We start from the raw sequence: 21,017 nt of genomic DNA on the forward strand, positions 1-21,017 counted from the left end.
GCAGCAATGCGCTGCAAAAACGCCCAGCCTACCTAAAAGCAAAACGCTTTTTTATCTCTTTTATTGTTGAAAGAGTGCAACAATATATGGCCAGTGATTCATCATATAGCCTATAGGCTCTTAAGAAAACGGAGGACACAATGTAAACATAACTATAACCTAAAAAAAACAGTTAGGCTAAGTGGTCTAATACTTTTAAGACATTAAAAATATCCAGTAATGTCTTTGTTCTTTTTGCAATACATTGTTAGTTATATTATAAAGACCACCAATATGAGTTCTTAATGCAATACAAAACTAAAAATAACTTACCCCACACACCCCTCTCCTTGCATGTGATCGTATTTTATGTCACGTGATTTTGTTATCCAATAAGGTAAAAAGACATTTCATAACTCGCGGAAATAACTAAATCTGATCCAACAGCTACTCGAAGCAGTAGTCTTTCAAACTTCATCGTAGACACAGATTTGTGTGGATAGGGCTATAAGGTAAGACAAAGTGTACGTTATTTAATTTAGAAGCCGTTCCGATACCGCCCAGGAACCAGTATTGTCTTGTCCTAATTATTTGCGTTTTAGCACTGAAACAGTATATCAACAGGATATATCTGTGTTCCCAACATAGTTAGTGCAAACCAGTCCTGTGCAAACAAACACATTTTTTAGGATCTCTAGGCTTGATAATACTACCTGGGAGCGGCAAACACTGTATTTACTTTTCTCCGATTGTTTAACTGCGAGTAGGCTACGCTTGCAGTAGGCCTAGGTTATTATGGATTTTTTACTCGGGTTAATTCACTGCTCTACCAGGAGACTACAGTCATAGCAAGTTAACTGTCTTGTCTCTGGCTTTATCCTGCAGATGTCCTCGTCTCTGACCGACAGAGTTATTGGGGCAATAATAGGGTCCGCTGTCGCAGATGCAGCAGGTAGGTGTGTGTGCAGCCCTCACTGAATTTCTGTAACGTTAGGCTTCACAACTGGTTAATAAGGTGCAGTAAGTAGGGGATAGCAGAGACGAAAGAAACACCTTTGAATTTAACGTATTTATAAGGTAATTTGTCAAATACAGTTGCATTTACACAGAGGTGGGTAGAGAAAGCGAAAGCTGTGCTCTAGTAAAAGTAAAAGTACCCATTAAAATAATTACTCGAGTAAGAGTAAAAATGTATCTCATAAAATGAGTACTCAAGTAGTGGTGATATTTTGATTTATGATTTATTATGTTTTGTAGTCGAATGTGGGGTTATGCCCAAAATATAAAATTATAAATGGCTTGTCTAATAAACACAACGTAAGCCATTAGCCTAACACATGATGCCACCATCTAATCTATAATGAAGTGTTTTCATATCTTGATGCTCTTATTTCTTTGCCAGCACAACCCCTTCATTGGGTGTATGACCAGCAGAAGCTCAGTGACCTTTTGTCACAAGTCAGTCACCCAGAATTCCGTCCAGAGTCCGCAAATCCCTTCTACAGAAGGGAAACTGGCAATCAAAGTTGCTATGGAGATCAAGCCTATGTCCTCCTTGAATCCCTGTCAGAATGCAAAGGTAATGTTTTTATTCATTTTGGGGACCGGTTGTGGGTTTTGTTTGTTTGTTTTTTAACTACAGTTCCAGAACTAGACCATGGTAATTTTCTTAAACCACTGAAAGTGTCAGCACCCCTAAACTAACTGCTGCCTCGCGGTAGGGATACATGCCAGTGAAGCGAAACACTTCCCCTTTTGAGGAACTGCTGCGTCATTCTCACAGATTGTGAGATTGTTTTTCTCTGTTAAGACTGCTGGGAGTTGGAGATCAAAATGTTTTGGTAATTATAATGGTTACATGTGGCTTTTTAAGCCAGTGGATAGCAAAAAACTTTAAATGAGGTAGAGTGATGTATTTTTCAACAGTGGAATAAACAGTGGAAATATGTTTGCATATTGTTTAAATAATAAACTTTCTGACCACTCTCCAAGGTTTGAACACTGATGACCTGAAGCAGCGGACATACAAGTTCTTTGGGCCAGGATCGGAGTATGATACCCCTGTTAATAATCCATACAGAGATAAAGCAGGTAAATCATTTCATTGAAGTCTGTTTCATGTCTCTCCCACAATTCATTGTAGTGATTTAGAAACTCTTGTCTTTGTAAAGAGTGAAGGCTATATTGTATAATGAATTATATGATGGTGTGTAGATACAATCTGGATAACCTATTGCTCTGCAGTACTAGCTAAAGTTCTTTGTGTTACTGACCTTTTGAAGGTCCAAGACCGCAGCTGCCTATTGAAGGACCTTGGAGACATGCAAGTATTAAAAGCTTCATAAAAAATGTGGACACTGGAAAGGCAAACACAGGTGATTTAATAATATATTGTGTTGTTTCCTTATCTGCAATTATTAAACTATTCTTCCTGCAGCACTCAGTAATGGATCAGTATTAGTTGATGTGCATACGGAGAAAGGAAATGTATAGCATTTCATTCCAACCTTTCTTTTAGGCTGTGATGATGACAACCAGATTGATGGAATTGCAAAGCTAGCTCCCATCGTGGCTGCATATGCTGGAAAACCTGAGATGTTGGAACGAGTAGAAGATGCAGTCCGTGTCACACAGAACAATGATCTGTGCGTGACGGAGACACTTGCAGCTGCCAGGTCTGTGTGTGGTCCAGAAAGAGATGTTGCTTAGAGTGAATGCCACTGATCTGTGTAATAATGCATGTACCAGAAATGAAAGACCACTGAGTAAGGGCACGGCAAGTTTATTTATATGGCACGCTTCATACACAATGGCAATTCAGTGTGCTTTACATAGATAAAAGCAAAGGGAACATACAAATGAAACAAAAAGACATACAAGTAATTCAAAGAAAGTACATATTACATATTTAAAGAATAAGTAATATAATTAAAGGTGCAATGTGGAGTATCTATTAGCAGAAATGGAATATAGTATTCATAATTTTCGGGAGTGTATAATCACCTGTAACTATGCATCGTTGTGTTATTGTTAGCTTAGAATAATCCCTTCATATTTACATAGGGAGCGGGTCCTCCTCTACAAAGTCCGCCAAATTTCTACATTTGGGGCATCTTGTTCCAGTTTGTTCCAGTTGCATGCAGCATAACAGCAAAATTCTGCTTTACCATATTTGATTTGGAACATATCAGAGGGCCCAAACCATTCAGTGATGTATAGACTAGCAGCAGCACTTTAAATTTATTCTGTAACTAAATGGAAGCCAATGAAAATATTTTAGAATTGGAGTGATGTGCTCTGTTCTGTTGGTCCTGGATAAGACTCTAGCAGCAGCATTATGAATGAGCTGTAGCTGCTTAATGGTCTTTTTGAGAAGACCACTGTCTTTTGGGGACACTTAAACCTTGATTCTGGCTATATTATTAAGATGATAGAAGACTGTTCCAGTGATTGCTTTGATATGGTTGGTAAAAGAGAGATCTGAGTCTATTACGAAGATTTTGGACTTAGTCTTGAGCCAGAGTCGAGATGTTTGCTAATGCCAGTTCTCTGTTTTGTTGCCAAAAGAGAAGAAAGACAAAATATCTCGATCATATTTCAGGTTCCTGGAGCATTTCATCTTGAAAGGTGCAGATCCCGCTGCCTTTGATGTTGTGATGACACAGCTCAATGACCCCAATCGAAAGAACTCCCAAGAACTGGATAAAGCTGTAGTCGGTATGTCCACTCTTCTTCTTTAACATACTTTGTATTAATGTAGTTGTGTGTGAGAGAGTTGATGTGTTTTTGAATGGTTTGTTGGATTAATAGGACACCTCTGTCAAGTGAAAGAACATCTTTCCAAGACCCCAAAGGAGTTGATTCCCACTGTTGTTACAAATGCCTGAGGTATGGATAATGTTTATGTCCAAAAGGTAACCTCATTTTTCATCACATACAGTAAAATCATTGTCACCTCCTTTTGATGAGTAAGCTGTAAACAATTTCATAGTCCACTACTGTTACTTAATGTCTTAATTAAACACCTGGTGTTTAAACTTTTTAGGTTTGCCTGGTGCATTCCAAGCAGCTCTACATGGAGTTCTGACAGCCACAAGTTTTGAACAGGCTGTGCTAGACACCATGAGCTGCGGGGGGTGCACCTGCAGCAGGACCTCCTTCATTGGGGCTTGCATTGGGGCTCAGGTATGTCCTGGAGAGAAATCCAACGTGATGTGTCAACAGACATTCATTTGTAGTACCATGCTACTGATGTTGTATGTATTATTATAAAAATGTAACCTTATATGTAAAGGTTTGATTCACATGAAATATGCATTGCTCTTTCTTTAGATCGGACTTCAAGGGATCCCAAATGCATGGAAGACCAAAACACGGCGGTATAATTCCTTGCTTGAACATGCAAAGAAGATTGCTGAACACCACCATGCCTAATTGTGCCACATTTTCTATGTGTGGATTTGAATGACATATGCTATTGTAAGGGAATGTTGAGATTTTACAATACACTTAATGAAAGTTCTAGCTCAAACATTTGAAAGGCTGGAACTTGATGCTCTGTGTGCTGTGAAGTTGGGACATGCCCAATTAGCTGTCATTAAAGTTTGGGATTTAATTCACTACTTCATTACTGTTTTCTGTAATGGTTAAGAATAATCAAAAAATATGACACATGACTCTTCGCCTGGCTGGGAAAACAACAACAGCTGGGTTCCTGATTAGCTGCAAGCTGTCCACACTATGTAAGAACAGGTTTTTCAACATCGCCAAAACATTTGTTAGTTAGCTATAGCTACCTCTTCTGTCCCTCTAGGATCTTGTGAGGGTTTGTTGTCGCCAATAGCGACTCAATTTTCTGCGGGATATCTAAAAATGGCGATGTTTTTTAATGAAATAAAATCCAATGCCACGATTGCAGTGGTTTTCTGCAGAAACATTGCGGTAGTAAGAGGAAACTGCAACCCGCAATTGTGAGAAATCCTAGTATTTGCGTGAGTGTGAAAACACAAGGCCAAAAAATGCTGGAGGGACTGCCTCTGAAACATGAATGCATTCTTTAAAATATTTTATAGATGTGAATAGGTAGGGCTACACACCTGTGTAAAGTCAATAAATCGCAGGCTATTTAGCATACAAGTTGTTACTGGACATCCTCAGTAGGCTAGGTATAGGCTGAATGGAGTGCATTTGGAAAATACTGACGGTCCTGCGCCAATTTAGTGCCAGATCCGTTCCTCAGCAGATTCTTTGGTGACTTCACCTTATCAGGTAGCTCATGAAATCATTCACATTTCCGAATATAGCTACTTTTTTTGAAGTTCTTTCAAAATACCACGCATTCGAGATAACTCTGAACTCTACGTTCGAGCCAAACGTGGGCACGGTTCTTCTTCTTCTTCTTTCACTTTAATGGCAGGTTACACGTAGTGGTGCATGCTGCCACCTACAGATCACTGTAAACATTGCAGTTTTGGGCATCTCAGTAACACAAAACAAAGAAAGAAATAACAATAATAATACCAAAAGGGATATTCATATTCTCTTGTATAGCCCTGCTATTTTGAGGAACTGGACCAGTTCCCCTGGCCTTATTCCCTCCCCCAGAACCTCAGCCAGACCGAATCCCGAGCATCCAGCTCCCTGCAGTTGTTCCCTCCAATGCTCCCTGTGACCCTGGTAGGTGGGACAGACGAGCAATACATGCTCCACAGTTTCCTCTTGGCCTGGACACCACATGCAATTTCCTGTGTCTGTCCCACCTACCCTGTATTGGGTGCTATTCAGCCGGGTATGGCCAATCCTCAGCCTGGCGACCACTATTTCATCCTTCCTGCAACCTCTAACTCTGGCTTCTCTCCCAACCTCTCTGTGTATTGCATACATATGCCTGCCTTTAGGACTTGTATTCCACTGGATCTGCCACTGCTTTGTCAGAGCCCTCCTTATAAAAACTTTTACCTCCCCCTCCCAAGCTTAGTGTTGACCTGTGGCTCTGGATTTTCTAGCGCCTTCTTGGCTAGGCCATCCGCCTTCTCATTGCCCCATATCCCCACATGGGCTGGGATCCACAGGAAAGTCACAGAGGCCCCTCTCTGCTCCAGCCTATATAGGCATAGGTACACTTCATTCAGTAAATCCATTCTACAGGATCTAAATGACTGTATACTGCCCAACACTGCTGCAGAGTCAGAGCAAATAAGCCCCTCCTCTTGCCCAGTCTCCTCAACCCACTCTAGTGCTTTAATGATGGCAATTAGCTCCGTGGTGTACACAGACACCTCATCTGTCAGCCTCCAGGAGGCACAGACACCCATCCCCTTCACAACCATGGCAGCTGCAGTTTTCCCAGATTCTGGGTCCTTTGATCCATCAGTATATATCTGGACAGGTCTAGCATATGTACACCCAATGTGGTGTAGTGCGTACCCAGCCACGTACTGCTTCTCCTGTTCTTCCTGGGCATACTTCAATATGCTCATGTCCACTATAGGCATGGGGAACAACCATGGTGGCACTGGTGACATGGCTACTGTCGGACTAACCATTCCCTCTTTCAACCCCGCTTCCTGTACCCATTCCCTCACCCTCCACCCAAACCCCTTGCCTTTTTTGGCCTCGTACTCCCAGCATGGCTCTATCACTCTTTTTGCAGGATTCCCTTGATTGTGGCCTTCCAGGTTTGACCAGTATGCTAGGGACAGCTTTTTCCTTCTGATTGCTAAAGGCATTTCCCCCAGCTCAACATGTAAACTCACTATTGGGGAGGATTGAAGTGCTCCACAACAAAGCCTCAGCGCTCGTGACTGTATTCTCTCCAGCTTCATGAGTCGAGAATCAGACGCAGATCCATAGACAAAGCTACCATAATCTATTGCTGAACGCAGGAGGGCATAATATAGTGTCATTAAGGAGGATCGGCTTGCCCCCCATTCCATCCCTGTCAGACATCGCATAACATTTAATACTCTCTTGCACTTTGTCTCCAATTTGTCAATATGTGCTTTCCATGTGAGCCTTCTGTCAAACCAAAGCCCTAGATACCTGGCAACCTCAACTCGTTCAAGTGGTTCCCCATACATGTACAGTTTAACATTATCAGCAACTGTCCTTTTTGTGAAGAATTCACAGTAAGTTTTTGCCACTGAGAATCTGAATCCCCAGTCACCAGCCCATCCTACAACTGCCTCAATTGCTTGTTGGATCTTACTGACTATAAAATTAATGTCCCTTCCCCTCCTCCACAATGCCCCATCATCTGCATATAGTGAGACCTCTATGTCTGGGCTTACCCTCCTAAACACCTCATTTACCATGATGTTGAACAACACAGGGCTGATAACACTGCCCTGGGGCGTGCCATTCTGCACCTCAGTCACTGTAGACACGTCTGCCCCCACCCTCACCTGGATTGTACGCCCAAATAGGAAGCTCAGTATCCAGTTAAATAGCCTCCCTCCCACCCCAAGCTTTTTAAGCTGTATCATGAGGCCCTCCTTCCACAACATGTCATAGGCCTTCTCGATGTCAAAAAAGACAGCCACTAGAACCTCTTTCATTGCTAAGGCTTTTCTAATGTCAGTCTCAAGCCTAATCATAGCATCCAGCGTAGACCTCCCCTTCCTAAACCCACTTTGGTATTCTGCAAATAGACCCTTGCTTTCCATAAAGTATGTTAACCTGTTAACCAGTATTCTCTCCATCAGTTTGCACATGTTAGAAGTAAGAGCAATAGGCCTGTAGCTAGCTGCCTTTGAAGGGTCTTTCCCTGGCTTGGCTATTGGGATGACAAGTGAATGCTTCCACACATCTGGCACCTTTCCTTCTGACCATATTCTATTAAATACTTCCACCACCTTTTTAAGCACCTCATCAGATACATGCTTCAACATTATGTAGCACACTTCATCTTGACCTGGCGCAGTATTGGAGGTATTGATGAGGGCACATTTAAGCTCAAATAATGTGATATCCCTATCCATAATGCTGTTGCAATCTGTTTGCCTTTCACATACATTTCCCCACTCTCTCAGGGTTGCTTGTCTCCGCTCCACCAACGGTTCTTCCAGGTTATCTGTGCTATGAGCTTTGGCAAATGCAGTCTTCAATAGCTCTGCCTTATCTTTTGCTGAGCTTGCCACACTATTTCCCTCAACCAAAACAGGAATAGATCTCCCTCTAAATACCCCCATCATCTTTTTAACCATACCCCACACCTGTTCTATCTGGACATATGTTCCAAGTTGACTGCAGTATTCCCTCCAACATTTCCTTTTTGCATCTTTAATAACTTTCCTAGCCTTGGCCCTTGCTTTCTGATATTCCACCACTTTCTCAGGGGTGAGCGTAATTCGCAACACCCTAAATGCTTTATTGCGTGTTTGGATTGCTTCAGTACACTCCTTGGTCCACCATGGTACTATCTTCCTCCTACCTCTCCCTTGGGATCTGGGTACTGCAGCTGCAGTTGCAGTCAAAAACACATCAGATAGGCTTCTTGCCATGTCATTGACCTCTCCTGTGATCTGTACCTGGCCCACCCTGGTTTCACAAACTTCATTAAACAATTCCCAGTCTGCCTCTTTCCAATGCCACTTCCCCGGACACTAATTCACCTCTCTGTTTACTTCTACAGCTATTTTGCAAATTAAAGGGAAGTGATCACTTCCTATAGTGGAATGCTCCAGTATATCCCACTCACTTAACCCGGCTAATGTACTGGATACACATGTGAGATCCAGAGCTGATAGTGCTCCAGTTCTAACATTCACTCTGGTGCCTCGCCCATCATTTAGGCATACAAGTGTCTCATTGTCCATGAACTCCTCTAAAACTTCACCATTCCTATTTGTGACATCACAACCCCACAGAGAGTTATGTGCGTTGAAATCCCCACACCACACCACCCTTTTACCCTCTCTCTGCACCACTCTTTCCAGATACTCCACTGTTAGGTCATTACAGGGATTGTAAAAATTAACTATTATGACACTATCCCCTCTTGTCCACCACATTTCCACCGCCACACACTCACTATCATCACCCACTATTAATTCCCTGTATGGCAGACCCTCTTTCACAAAGGTGCAACATCCACCCCCATGCCCTTCCCTCCTATCTTTCCGTACTGACGTGTAACCCGGGACTACAAACTGTAAGTGAGGGACTGACCATGTCTCTTGTATACATAAAACGTCAGGTAAAACAGGTAGATCATATACAAATTTCTTAAATTCCTGCCCATTCGCCACTAGGCTTCTAGCATTCCACTGTAATATGGTTAATGGGGTTCCTGTCATCCTTCAGGCTGTGATGATTCAACATTTCCCTCTGATAGCTTTTTCATCACCTCTTCCACAGGCACACTAGCCATGTCCAAATGTGTCTTTGCAGCTTGCATTATTATCCTGATGCGATCTGTACGTGTAGTTGCTTGGGCAGAGCAGTTAATAACCTTAATTATAAAAGCTAGAAAATCTGTCTTAGCCACCTGCATTGTATCCACTCGTACTGGGGAGTCGCCCCTGCCTTGTACTTCACCCTGCATTGATGCCTCTTTCTGATTTACCCTCTGATTGGTTGCAGGCTCTTTTGCTTTAACCTGTTTGACAGCCTCTGCATATGACACCTGGTTAACTGCCCTATATTTTTGTACCTCCTGTTCCTCCTGCTGTTTAACACAACCCTGAAATGCTGCGCTATGTGCCCCACCACAATTGCAACATCTGGGCTGCACTCCCTCCCCACATTGTCCATAGTCGTGATCTCCTCCGCATCTACAACATCTCCTTGCCCCTCTGCAGACTGCTGCGACATGCCCCAGCCTTTGGCATTTAAAGCACCTGAGCGGTGCCGGCACATATGGCCTGACTGGGTAGCAAACATATCCAATCATCACACGTTTAGGAAGCTGCAGTTCACTGAACTGCAGCAAGATCGTTGTGCTTGGAACCTTTTTACCCTCCTTGGTAGTGTGAAATCGTGTTGCCTTCACTAGTGTCCCTCCCTCCATACAGGTTTTCATTACCTCTTCAGAAATATTCATAGGGACACCAGTAATGACTCCTTTTGTTCCATCTCTTACTCCCACCTCCACACATTCCACATCCTCCTTCCCTAGCTTACTCAAACTTAAAGCCTTCTGTTTTTGCTGGCTAGACTTGCAAAACACTATGATCCTATTGTTGCTTATATACCTTGCTGATACCACCTCTCCAACAGCTTCTTTTATCAGCTTGACGTGGGCACGGTTGATCGATCTGTGCATTTTCCTACTAATTGGTGGGTATCAATAATTATGTACACCTGTTTTTTTGTTAATTTTATCACACTGACTCCTCGTGAAAAAAACCCATTGTTATCTTTGTCACGCTTTCTGTTAGTCACCATATTAATAGTGATGTCTAATGTAACCGAAGTCGGGATATTTTTTTGTTCCGATTTTTGAGTCGGAGACTAGGGCAAGTTGTCGGGTTGGAACTCGGAAACATTCGACTTCCGAGTTGTCTCGAACCATACGCATCATACGGTTTAGCGATGTCGGGAAAGGGATGACAACCAATGGGATCACTTCAGCTGCCTGACGTCCACCATCAAAACACAGATGATCGGTGCAGGACGGCGGCGTTATTGTTGAATGTTGCAGTACATAACACTGGACTTTTCTAACGTTTAAGCTATAGCAACAACGTATATGGATTGTTTGTTCAGTCACTCCATGTTACTTGTATCAAGGGATTAGTCGTTCCGAAGAACCGAGTTCCCTGTCTTAAGCATTGACAAACATGGATTTCAATGTCAGAAGATTGGCAGCAGACGCTGGTACTTTACTTAGCCGTGCAGTTCAGGTAGCGCCATATATTCTAATATTAATGCGCTGACGCTCTGACCTTGCATGTCGTTTTTAAAAAGGGTATAGTCTATTCCGTGCAATAATGCTGTCTTTTGGCCTACTTTGAGGATATGTTTGCGTAATGTATACGCTAGCTGGCTAATATAATATTGCGTTAACGGTGTAATAACATTATGTAGGCTACTGTAAGACCAGTGGTCGTCTTACAGCATGTATTTTGTTAGTTAATTAAGCTATTACAACTTCACATGTGATTGTACAGTACACAGAGGAGGTTCTTGGACAGGCTGAAAGAACTGAACTGGATTCCCATTTGGAGAACCTTCTTGACAGGGCAGAGGCGACCCAGCAATGTACAGAGAAAATAATGAAACAAACCGAAGTTTTATTACAACCTAATCCAAGTAAGACCACCCTTTGGTTTTCCCAACCCATACGACCTTCGTGACACGCCCATTTGTGGTAGTTACATGTAACACATAAAGAGTGCACTTTAATTAGAAAGACTTATGTGGAATTCACAGTGTTAAATTATACAATACCTTGTGGTCAATGCTGTGACATACTAAATAGCGGTGGCAGCATCATACCTTTAAGCTATAGTGACTCTTAAAATGGCGTTAGCCCAGCTAAGTGTTAAGTAGGCTTCTCCATCTGTTCTTCAACTCACGTGCAGCTTGCTCTGTCCAACACCATAGGAACAGGTTTGTCGTCTGGTAATGATTCCATTTAGATTTTACTGAACAAGATCTAACAGACATCAACAAAACCACATGCAGGAAGGAATTGGAATTGACAGTAGTTAATGTTAAAATAATTGACAAAAGCTTATGGTAGACGCAGGTTTTGAGTCATGTTGTATGCTCGCTTTATTAATTGACCTGACCTTTGAAAACACAGATGTTAGAATGGAGGAGTTCCTGTACGAGAAACTGGAGAAAATGGCTCCTGTAAGGCCAAACAACCTCGAGCTGCTTGGAGAATGTATGATTGACGCTGGACATGAGTTAGGCCCTGGGAGAGCATATGGTGAGAGCACTGGCGCACCACATGTTGTTAGATTACACTGCACAGTAAATTAAACGAAACAGGGAGAAGAGGCCTAAGACCCCACAAATGACAAAAACATCATACCAATGTAAGTGAGCTGAATGAGTAGTTGAGTACTGGTAACTGAGACAAAGGACATTCTCCCAGTGATTTCCCAAACACCTTGGCCTTTTTGTGCTGAATACCAATGAATTGATTTAGATTTATTCCAGTTATTTTACTTGAGAATGAAATTACATTTCATATGATATTGGCTGAAATTCCTGTCTCACCATAGGAAACGCTTTAATCAAGTGTGGTGAGGCTGAGAAGCAGCTAGGGAGTGCTGAGAGGGAATTTGTCCAGTCATCGGCCATCAACTTCATCGCACCTCTGAGAAACTTCATCGAAGGGGACTATAAAACTATTGTGGTAAACAGATATAAGTTATGCTATCATATCACTATTGTTTACACATAGGGTTTTAAGGTATGTTTTTAATTGGTAGCTAGTTTTTATAACAACCTCATAATGTTTCTTTAAATAATTTTTCATAACCATTTATCAGTGCCAGCTGTGCTGTTGTTTATGTTTACAAGGCAAGTCTATTGGCTGTTAGTTAGCGTGCTTGTCTCCATAGTACTCCACCAAACTATTCATAGTAACTCCATAGTAGTTTGTGTTAAATTGATCATAACTGTTAAAACTGTTTGACCGTACCTTTATTCATCTACAATTTCACATCCCACTATAGGCGGAGCGCAAGATTCTGCAGAATATGCGTTTGGATTTGGATGCTGCTAAAACACGTCTCAAGAAGGCCAAAGAGGCTGATGCCCGGTCTGCAGTGAGTAGCACATCAACAGCATCCTCATAATCATATGTAACAAAGGTAAAACGGTTATTTTTTCTGTTGAAAACTGTTCCATGATTGGCAGCCATTGTAAAGCCAAATGTCAAGACATTTATATTTTAGTACAGTATCACAGTATTTTTTAACATGTGCTGTTTGGAATTAACATTTTACCCTAAATTAACATCAAGGTTACAACAGGCATATTTTTTACCCAGTATAGTATAGAAGCTGACTTTCATGGTCTGAAACATCAGCGTTTAAATATTTTAGTAGCCAGCACATCTTGCTTAATTTATTCTGCTTGTCTTTTCCCATTACTGGTTGGGATCTAATATGTTCCATCCTGGGATTTGTTGACATATCTTGACAGTATTCATGTAACATTTTGGTTTATGACCTTGATGTTGATTTATGTGATCTTTGGGGCAGTATGGAGCACCAGTGTCAGAATGCCAAATTAATCATTAACCTTTTGCTGCTTTTGTATCTTCATGCACCTCAAACTTTCTCCCTCTCCCTCTCCTGTCTCCTTGCAACTGGATGCCTTCCTGAAAGGAGTTTAACTCTACCCCTCCACTGGGAGAGGAGTATGTGACTCACTTTTCTTACATGCTTGGCTTCTTGCATGTGAGATGGCTGAAGGTTTGTCTACTCTGCTATGTTTCCTCCTTACTAAACACCTGTATGCCGGCTCCATTGTTAGTTGTAGCCTAGCCTCATGTAGCCAAGGACTACAAAAAGTACGGTCAGCTTATGTTAGGTAAAAAATAGTGCTGTCAAACGATTAAAATATTTAATCGCGATTAATCGCATTTATGTCATAGTTAACTCAAAATTAATCGCGATTAATCGCACATTTTTATCTATTCTAAATATCCCTTCATTTATTTATTTATACCATAATTTTATTTTTATTTTAATGCCCTTTTCAACATGGAAAAGTGAATTGGCTTGCTTTATGCAAATGTTTTATTTTATTGAAAACCAACATTGCCAAATAGGGCGGTACAAAATAAAATTTCAGGTAAACAAGGACTCAGCCTATAGTGCAGTTAAACCATGTCTTAATATTGTATTTTTTTTTCAAGTTTGCTGGGAACATAGCAGTCAGGCCTCTTATTTCAGAAACAATGAACCGTAACAGTTAGGTTACCAATAAAAGGTAAGCCTACTACTTCTTTGCTTTCAGCCAGCTGCCTGTTGACATTTTCAGACAACAGTGAAGCTTGCTTCTTTTGCACAACACAACTTTTAAAAGTAAACTTTCCATTCAGAAGCTTTTTATCATCCATTTCGCCGTATGGCGCTCACCATTCACTCTCAAACCGTAACGTTAGCCTACTAAAAAAAAAAAAAAAAAAAAAAAAGATTAAATCTCTCGCGTTAATATCGCGATAAAATAATTAACGGCGTTAAAATGGGTTTGCGTTAACGCCGTTAATAACGCGTTAAACTGACAGCACTAGTAAAAAAATAAAACCAGCATTTGTCAAAATGAAGGCTACCACCATTTTTTGCATTTGTGTAGTGGAGCAAATTGAGTCTGCACAGTAGGGCCAGAGGCCTGAGTGTCATACAGTTCTGTCTATACCTGTCCACCCTATCCATATTTAGTCTCTACACTTCAATCCCGGTTAATCCAATTGTAAATTAGCTACTTAAAACATGTCCTAACATTTTACACGTGGCTCCTCTTTTCCTCAGTGCAAGTTTAGGTAGCTGGCCAGCTAGGAGGTGAATTCCTTTAGGAGGTAGATAGGCTGGCAAGTAAAAAAAGTTTCATTTGAGATGCCAAATAGGCTTTTATATATATATATAAATCATAATGCTGCTGCAAGCCATTAGGAGTAGTAGACATATGGTGGGGGCACTGTGTAAGTGAGATCACAATGTTCATACTTTTTGAGGTGACCGTGGACTGAAAATGGGTGGGAAGGATTAGTGTCAATGGCCTTTAAAATGTAAAAATCAATCCAAACACTTCTTGAGTTGAAGGAAGGTTGAAAAAAAAGAATGGACGGTTAACCCTTTCACTATGGATCCTTTTTTATAATTTCTTTTCATGACATTTTCCTGAAAGAGCTTAAAGATTTCTCTCATTCATGTTTTTTAGTTTTTCACCTTGCCCAGCTCATTGCCATATGAGCATTTCAAGGGTTTTCGTTGCCGAGTTGGATACAAAATGTGTTGTTCACTCAATTTCAGGTTCATTGTGAAATCACAAATGCACATGTTCCAGTGGTTACAAAATCTAACACAGGTGCTAATGTTGATCAAGCAACGCAAACCTGCTACATGCGCATTGTGCTGTGCACTGTAAACAGGAACAGTCTCAGAACTTTCTGATCACGCCTCATAATGCACCTTTAGGTAGGATGACTTACCTATAACCTTTATTTGGCTGAAATATAGGCTATGATCTCCCTCCCCCATTACCATCCATTGCTACAGCGTACTAACAAATACAGAAAACTCATCCTCACGTCAGGCTGCCTATCTTGTGAATTTAAACTGGTGTTGTAGCCCTTACGATGTTAGATGTTAGCATGATATTCTCAGTCTTGGGAAACGTTAGCACTGTGCACTGAGACACCCTGTTTGTCTTTCATAGCTTATGTGTTATGCATTGAATCAAATTCTGTTAGTGTCTTCCACTTTGTGATTGTGGAAAGAGTTTGTGGTGTTTGTGTAATGTTGTTGGTGTGGATGGCAAGATATCGCTTCACTCACTTGTTACTGCTTTGCTTGCATGAGGCTAGATTGAGGTTAATTAGGTCACAATGGCATGTAATTAAAGTGTGGTAGTGGATGTTGCCTGCCTTTTAAAATGTGTGTCTGTCTTCATCTGAAATGCTCACCAGATGTGGACTGAAGAGGTGTCAAAGGTAAGTGATTGTGTGTCTGTCTTTAAACTTTGTTGCTTTCATTCCAATTGAACTCCTTGGATCCAAACAGTAGTCGAAGTCCTAGGACTATTCTGTAATTCCTGTGATGACAGGGTGTCTGTGGAGGATCTTTGCAACTGTGAGGGTGCCAAAGCAGCACATCAGAGTCACAGCACCTTTCTTACCTCTCTCACTTCAGCGCCTGTGGAAACCTTTATCTGTGCAGACATGTTGCAGATGTCACACCTTATTCACTGCAGAAATATTACTCTGATGATATTACACTTTAGGTGTAAGAAGTGGGTTGCATATCAGTGGGCTACATCTTAAATGAGCACCTGGGCATCATGCCTATTTTAGGGCTTTAATAATGCGGTCCTCCAAAAAAGTGTATTGGGTTAGAATGGCTGACTGCACCTTTAAGGATGGATAATCTTGCATCGCAGCCCACTTTTGGTTTTGCTCTGTCACTACTCTGGGTGTTTTATTTTGGTTTATGGGTAGCTGTGCTCCCACTTCAATCTCTTAGTTGTGGATATGTTTGTGTGTTAAATTGTAGCAACTCGCAGCACAGGGGTCTGGTGGGATTTGCTCTTTTGAGATGTGTTGGGATAGGCAAATTCATATAGTAATGGGAACTATTGACTGACAGGCAGCCAATACCTCCAGCCAGGCAATATTACTACTAATTGCTCTTTGGAATGTTTGAGGATCACCATGTCTAGTTGTGTTATGGACCTACTCTCTCCCAGGTGTGTGTGTGTGTGTTTCTCTCACCTTGTTTGGCTTTTTGCATATTGGTGTTCATCCCTGATATTTATAGATCATTTTACTCCAATCTTTCCATCTACAATTCTGTTGGCTGCACTGTTTTAATTTACAATCCATGAGTAGGCTGTAAAAGTATGCCAGTTGGATCTTAAGTCAGTCTTGCTTTCTCTGTTGGTGTGTCCATGCATGGGTCAGGCGGAGACAGAGCTGAGAATATCACAGAGTGAATTTGATCGACAGGCTGAGATCACCCGGCTGCTCCTGGAGGGTCACAATAGCACTCATGTATGTAACTCCAGTCAGCATACACGCATTATTGCCGGTCCATGTACGAGTGGAGGCCCACACAACTATATTCCAAACATTTGGTGTACAGATGATGTTCTTGGTAACCTATGACCTTTTTCTGACATGCTTCCTTATGTAAAACCCACGATGAGGCAAATTTAGTTCATCATATCTTTCCAGGAGACACAGCACCTTCGCTGTTTGACTGACTTAGTGGACACTCAGACGACCTACTATGCACAGTGTCATCAGTATATGGTCAACATGGAGAAGCAATTGGGAAGGTGACTGAATATTCATTTGCCAGTGAAGTTGCATTTTTGTAATTGTGTATGTCAACACTGAACCCTTTTGCTATGGATCCTTTTTCTATAATTTTTTTTTCATGACATTTTCCTGAAAGAGCTCAGAGATTTCTCTCATTCATGTTTCTAGTTTTTCATCTGTGTACTGCGCCAACAACAATCAACTCTCACTGGCTGGTGCATCAGATGGTATCTCTCGGCCCTCAACCTCCACAGCATCAGGGGCCACTGATGGTATCTCTCGGCCCTCCACAGCACCAGGGGCCACTGATGGTATCTCTCGTCCCTCCACAGCATCAGGGGCCACTGATGGTATCTCTCGGCCCTCAACCTCCACAGAACCAGGGGCCACTGATGGTATCTCTCGGCCCTCAACAGCATCAGGGGCCACTGATGGTATCTCTCGGCCCTCAACAGCACCAGGGGCCACTGATGGTATCTCTCGGCCCTCAAGCTCCACAGCACCAGGGGCCACTGATGGTATCTCTCGGCCCTCAACCTCCACAGAACCAGGGGCCACTGTCCTACCGCTTCATACTGCAGGCCAGTCCTCCCCTTCTGTCAATGAGCTGCACTTGTCCAATGGCACACGCAAGGCCCGTGTGCTCTACGACTACAGTGCTACATGCAACTCTGAGCTCTCTCTGCTGGCGGATGAGGTAAGTTCAACTTCCCCTCGTTTCCTACAGTTTAAGTAAAGATGTGATGTTCAGAGATGATTCTCCATGACACTCAGCATGTCAGGCCACTCTGGTTTGTATCTATTAAAGCCAGAGCAGTGATTGTACACCCTGCAGATACTTGTCATACATGAAGTAAAGCTCGTACATGAAGTGTATCTTCTGTACACCTCAACCTTGCACCGCCTGTCAAAATCAGCTAGTGATCTAAAGTTAGCAATTTCTCTGGGAGCAGTTAAACTGTTTGAAACAGGGGCGGAGCGCTGTTTTTGAAAGTTGTTTGCATCAGGTTCGAAGTGTAGCGTCTCTCCAACTAGCTACTGTTTAGCCAGGCTAACGGTTGTCTAGCATGAGCTCACTGCCGACATGAACCGCAACTATACGCCTGCCCAGTTTGCCTGGGAATTGTCCACGTCTAAAGAGGTTTGACGCAGCCTGATCCAAGTGTGTTTGGCGGCTCTGATGGTCCATTCTCAAACTATGTGTGCAGAAAAACAAAAATAAAATCCCTGGTCAAGCTGCCATCGAGCATGACCCTCTCCTCTCCAAATCTGCTGAACCGTCTCAGACTGACTCTGAAGGCAAGGTGGAGCTGGGTGGAGAAGTGTGTGCAAGCTGGGCCGATCAGATGGAGGAGCTGTGCTTATTATAGCTAGCACCTTTGTTTCTCCCGTCTCAGTGGCATGCAACACTTTCAGTGGGTGACGAGGAGGATATTTTCGACCTGGGCATAGACCAGCATGGCCTGTCTGAAGACTACTTACTGGGAGGCACAGAGCGAGATGGATAATTCCTTCTTCGCTCTCTACCGTCGTGCAGCTCAGAAGCTGGGTGTGGCGTGCACACAGCCCAGAGACCCCACCACGTCTGCTGGATTCTTCCTGCCCCAGACTCCTAGGACAGTGAAACAGTGTCTGCCACTGTTTCCAGATTTTGTCACCCTGGATTAAGCCACTGTCTAACCGGGCCTGGTTACGTGCAGTTCCTGGGCCACTATGGAGCTGAACAGTTGCGGCTGTTGCACCTTCCTCCTATGGAGCTGTCCGCACAGGCTACCGCAGCTCGAGCTATGTCTTTGATAGCATGCTTTCAGCGGGGAGCCAAGAGACTGCCCTGCTCGATGAAATTCAGATGGTCTCAGACTACATTCCGCATGTCGCTCTGTGCAGTGCTCTCCTTGGGCAGAGGGATAGCTGCCACCGTCGGGGCTCAGCGGCACCTGTGGTTCATACTGATGAACAATGTCAGACAGGGATAGAGCTACCTACCTGGACAAACTCATTACCCCTGGTGGCCTGTTCAGACAGTCACTCAACGCTGTGTTGGTTGGTGTTGTTTGACTTGAAAGCTACGAAGCGTAGTACCCAGATGTGATGGCCGTTTGTGCCTTTGTGTGCTTCTACCGCTTGGGCATGGTGGCCCCATCAGTGGCTTCCTCCGTTCTTTCTACTGGATTCGTAGGGTGTTAATGTTCTGTTCAGCCTCAGATGCGTGGGGTGTGATTTTATAGGTCCCATATTATCTGTGTTGTCCAGAGTGAATGGACTGAAGGGGAACAGTGGTTATTTGCAACGTTTTGGATAGAGGAGTCTTTAGCCAGACACATGAGGGTGTGACATCGCATACTATCTGTGTTGAACCTCGCTCCTCTCCTTTAGGGAACAGTGGTTGTATGTATAACCAAATGTTTTGGATGCATGTTGCAGCATGATGGCAATAGTAAGATATAGTAGAATTTCAGTTCTGTTTTTACCTAGAATTCATTCTTCCAAGGCTGATTAAACGTATTGCAAAGAGTACATAATCTATTCTAGAGTCAGATACTCACTCATCTTTAATGTTAATAATCTTTTGTGAGTCTTCTGCTGCTGTTTCTGAATTTAGGACTTACAGAAACTCTAAACTAACAGAACATTTTTGTTTCTGTGTTTTCTGCATGTGTGCTCCATTTAGGTGATAACTGTGACCAGTGTGCCCGGCATGGATTCTGACTGGTTAATGGGAGAGCGAGGTGACAAGAAAGGCAAAGTACCAATCACCTACCTCCAGCTGCAGAGCTGAAGCACTGTCCTGGTCCCCTAAAGGAATTGGAACTTGCATTCCATCCTGTGATGTTAGGAAAAGTATGCATTTGATGAAAACAGAAGCAATAGGACTCACCCGTAGCACTGCCATATCTTATGAATGAAAAGTATCAGTATTTAGATATTGTTGGTGTGTTTTTTTTTTTTTTGTATTAATGTGCCAAAAGATTTTTTTAGAAATAAAAATATAATCTTTCAACAGACAACTGCCATGTGGTGATGTGCCTAAAATAAATATTTAAAAACTCTGTTGCTGACTGCTTTACCTGTCTTGTGCCACAAGAGTCAAATTGGAATCGGTTGCTTTGACCTGGACGTGAGCAGAAAACGACGTAGAACTTTTTAACAGCAAGGTTTACAAACTGAAAAAATAGGACGCATAAATAAAATACACAGAAATAGAAAGAGACAAAGACAGGGTGAAATGAAAATGCAAATTGGACACTGAAAAGAACACAATATAAATACATCCAAAATCCATCTGTACATACATCCTGAAATGCAGTGGTAAACAGCCACGTCTTGATCTCTTGTCCCCTCTTTATTTTTCAGTTAAAGATGGAGTGTGCAATTTGGTTTCAGGCTAGGTTGGCCAGCGCAATAACCACAAGAGGATATTAAAGGTCAAAGTAATATTACATGGTTCATTGAGAGACAAGGGCTAGGCTACAGTGATATTTACTGCAGTATAGTTCAAATTCATGTCTATTTGTAGATTTAGCTGCTTGCCTATTCATTTATATTTAACATATTATTTTTACAATTTTGCATTACTGTAAAACATCATTATTGGAAAAGATATTGAATGAATTTACATGAATTTCTCTCTAAATGTTTGAAAAGTGACATTTGAATATTGTAGTGCTTTTTAAAATTTTTATTATGCTAAATATACCAAAACTGAGCACGATTACAGAACGTCCAACATTTTACAAACCACATAGTGGGCTAGCTGAGGTTGGATTTAGATAGATAGATGGATACCTTATTAATCCAGAGGGAAATGTAGGTCATCCAGTAGCTTATACACTTAACTCACAAACATACATACATAAATCACAGTAAAAAAAACAATACACATAGGGAGAACATGTTCACGGGGAGTGGGGTGTATACAGATACAGGATAGATCTGGCCCTATATTACAGTGTGCATTGATTGTGACAGTGTTGATGTCCACGAGGAAAGTAGTGCAAAGAGTGCAGAGAGATAGTGTTCATGTGCTTGTGTGGATAGTGCAAAGATAGAGTACTTGTGCTTGTGTGTGTGAGGATAGTGCAAAGTGATATAA

The 21,017-nt window shown here is 42.1% G+C and overlaps 2 protein-coding genes across 6 annotated transcripts; both read left to right on the forward strand.

The window, feature by feature from the left end:
* Window positions 1–797: 797 nt before the first annotated feature.
* On the forward strand, window positions 798–4,598 carry LOC105903580 (crystallin J1A-like). The gene is made up of 9 exons (XM_031559570.2): window positions 798–931; window positions 1,382–1,558; window positions 1,972–2,070; window positions 2,262–2,354; window positions 2,498–2,654; window positions 3,581–3,696; window positions 3,790–3,867; window positions 4,025–4,164; window positions 4,312–4,598. Exons 1-9 carry the CDS (start codon window positions 865–867, stop codon window positions 4,411–4,413), a joined length of 1,029 nt encoding a protein of 342 aa, XP_031415430.1. The 5' UTR covers window positions 798–864; the 3' UTR covers window positions 4,414–4,598.
* Window positions 4,599–10,516: 5,918 nt separating this feature from the next.
* LOC105903573 (endophilin-B1-like) lies at window positions 10,517–19,778 on the forward strand. 5 transcript variants are annotated; one of them, XM_031559574.2, is made up of 12 exons: window positions 10,521–10,823; window positions 11,091–11,232; window positions 11,729–11,857; window positions 12,156–12,289; window positions 12,612–12,704; window positions 13,269–13,355; window positions 15,575–15,598; window positions 16,565–16,654; window positions 16,838–16,941; window positions 17,093–17,151; window positions 17,275–17,621; window positions 19,596–19,778. In XM_031559574.2, the coding sequence occupies exons 1-12, from the start codon at window positions 10,761–10,763 to the stop codon at window positions 19,701–19,703; spliced, it is 1,380 nt and encodes a 459-aa protein (XP_031415434.1). In that variant the 5' UTR covers window positions 10,521–10,760; the 3' UTR covers window positions 19,704–19,778. The 5 variants fall into 5 exon arrangements, with proteins under 5 accessions (XP_031415432.1, XP_031415431.1, XP_031415433.1 ...); XM_031559571.2 differs by having other exon boundaries at window positions 10,519–10,823; window positions 17,093–17,621; XM_031559572.2 differs by lacking the exon at window positions 13,269–13,355 and having other exon boundaries at window positions 10,517–10,823; window positions 17,093–17,621.
* The last annotated feature ends 1,239 nt before the right edge of the window (window positions 19,779–21,017 follow it).

This window comes from Clupea harengus, chromosome 22, assembly GCF_900700415.2.
Source record: "Clupea harengus chromosome 22, Ch_v2.0.2, whole genome shotgun sequence".
Classification (NCBI taxonomy): domain Eukaryota; kingdom Metazoa; phylum Chordata; class Actinopteri; order Clupeiformes; family Clupeidae; genus Clupea; species Clupea harengus.

What these genes read in the sequence shown, in the direction of transcription:
- LOC105903573 (XM_031559571.2), top strand. Translation starts at nt 10,761, where the DNA reads ATGGATTTCAATGTCAGAAGATTGGCAGCAGACGCTGGTACTTTACTT. An exon ending in AGGCCCTGGGAGAGCATATG is followed by an intron (nt 11,858 to 12,155) that starts GTGAGAGCACTG and finishes GTCTCACCATAG; the next exon opens with GAAACGCTTTAATCAAGTGT. An exon ending in TGCATGTGAGATGGCTGAAG is followed by an intron (nt 13,356 to 15,574) that starts GTTTGTCTACTC and finishes AATGCTCACCAG; the next exon opens with ATGTGGACTGAAGAGGTGTC.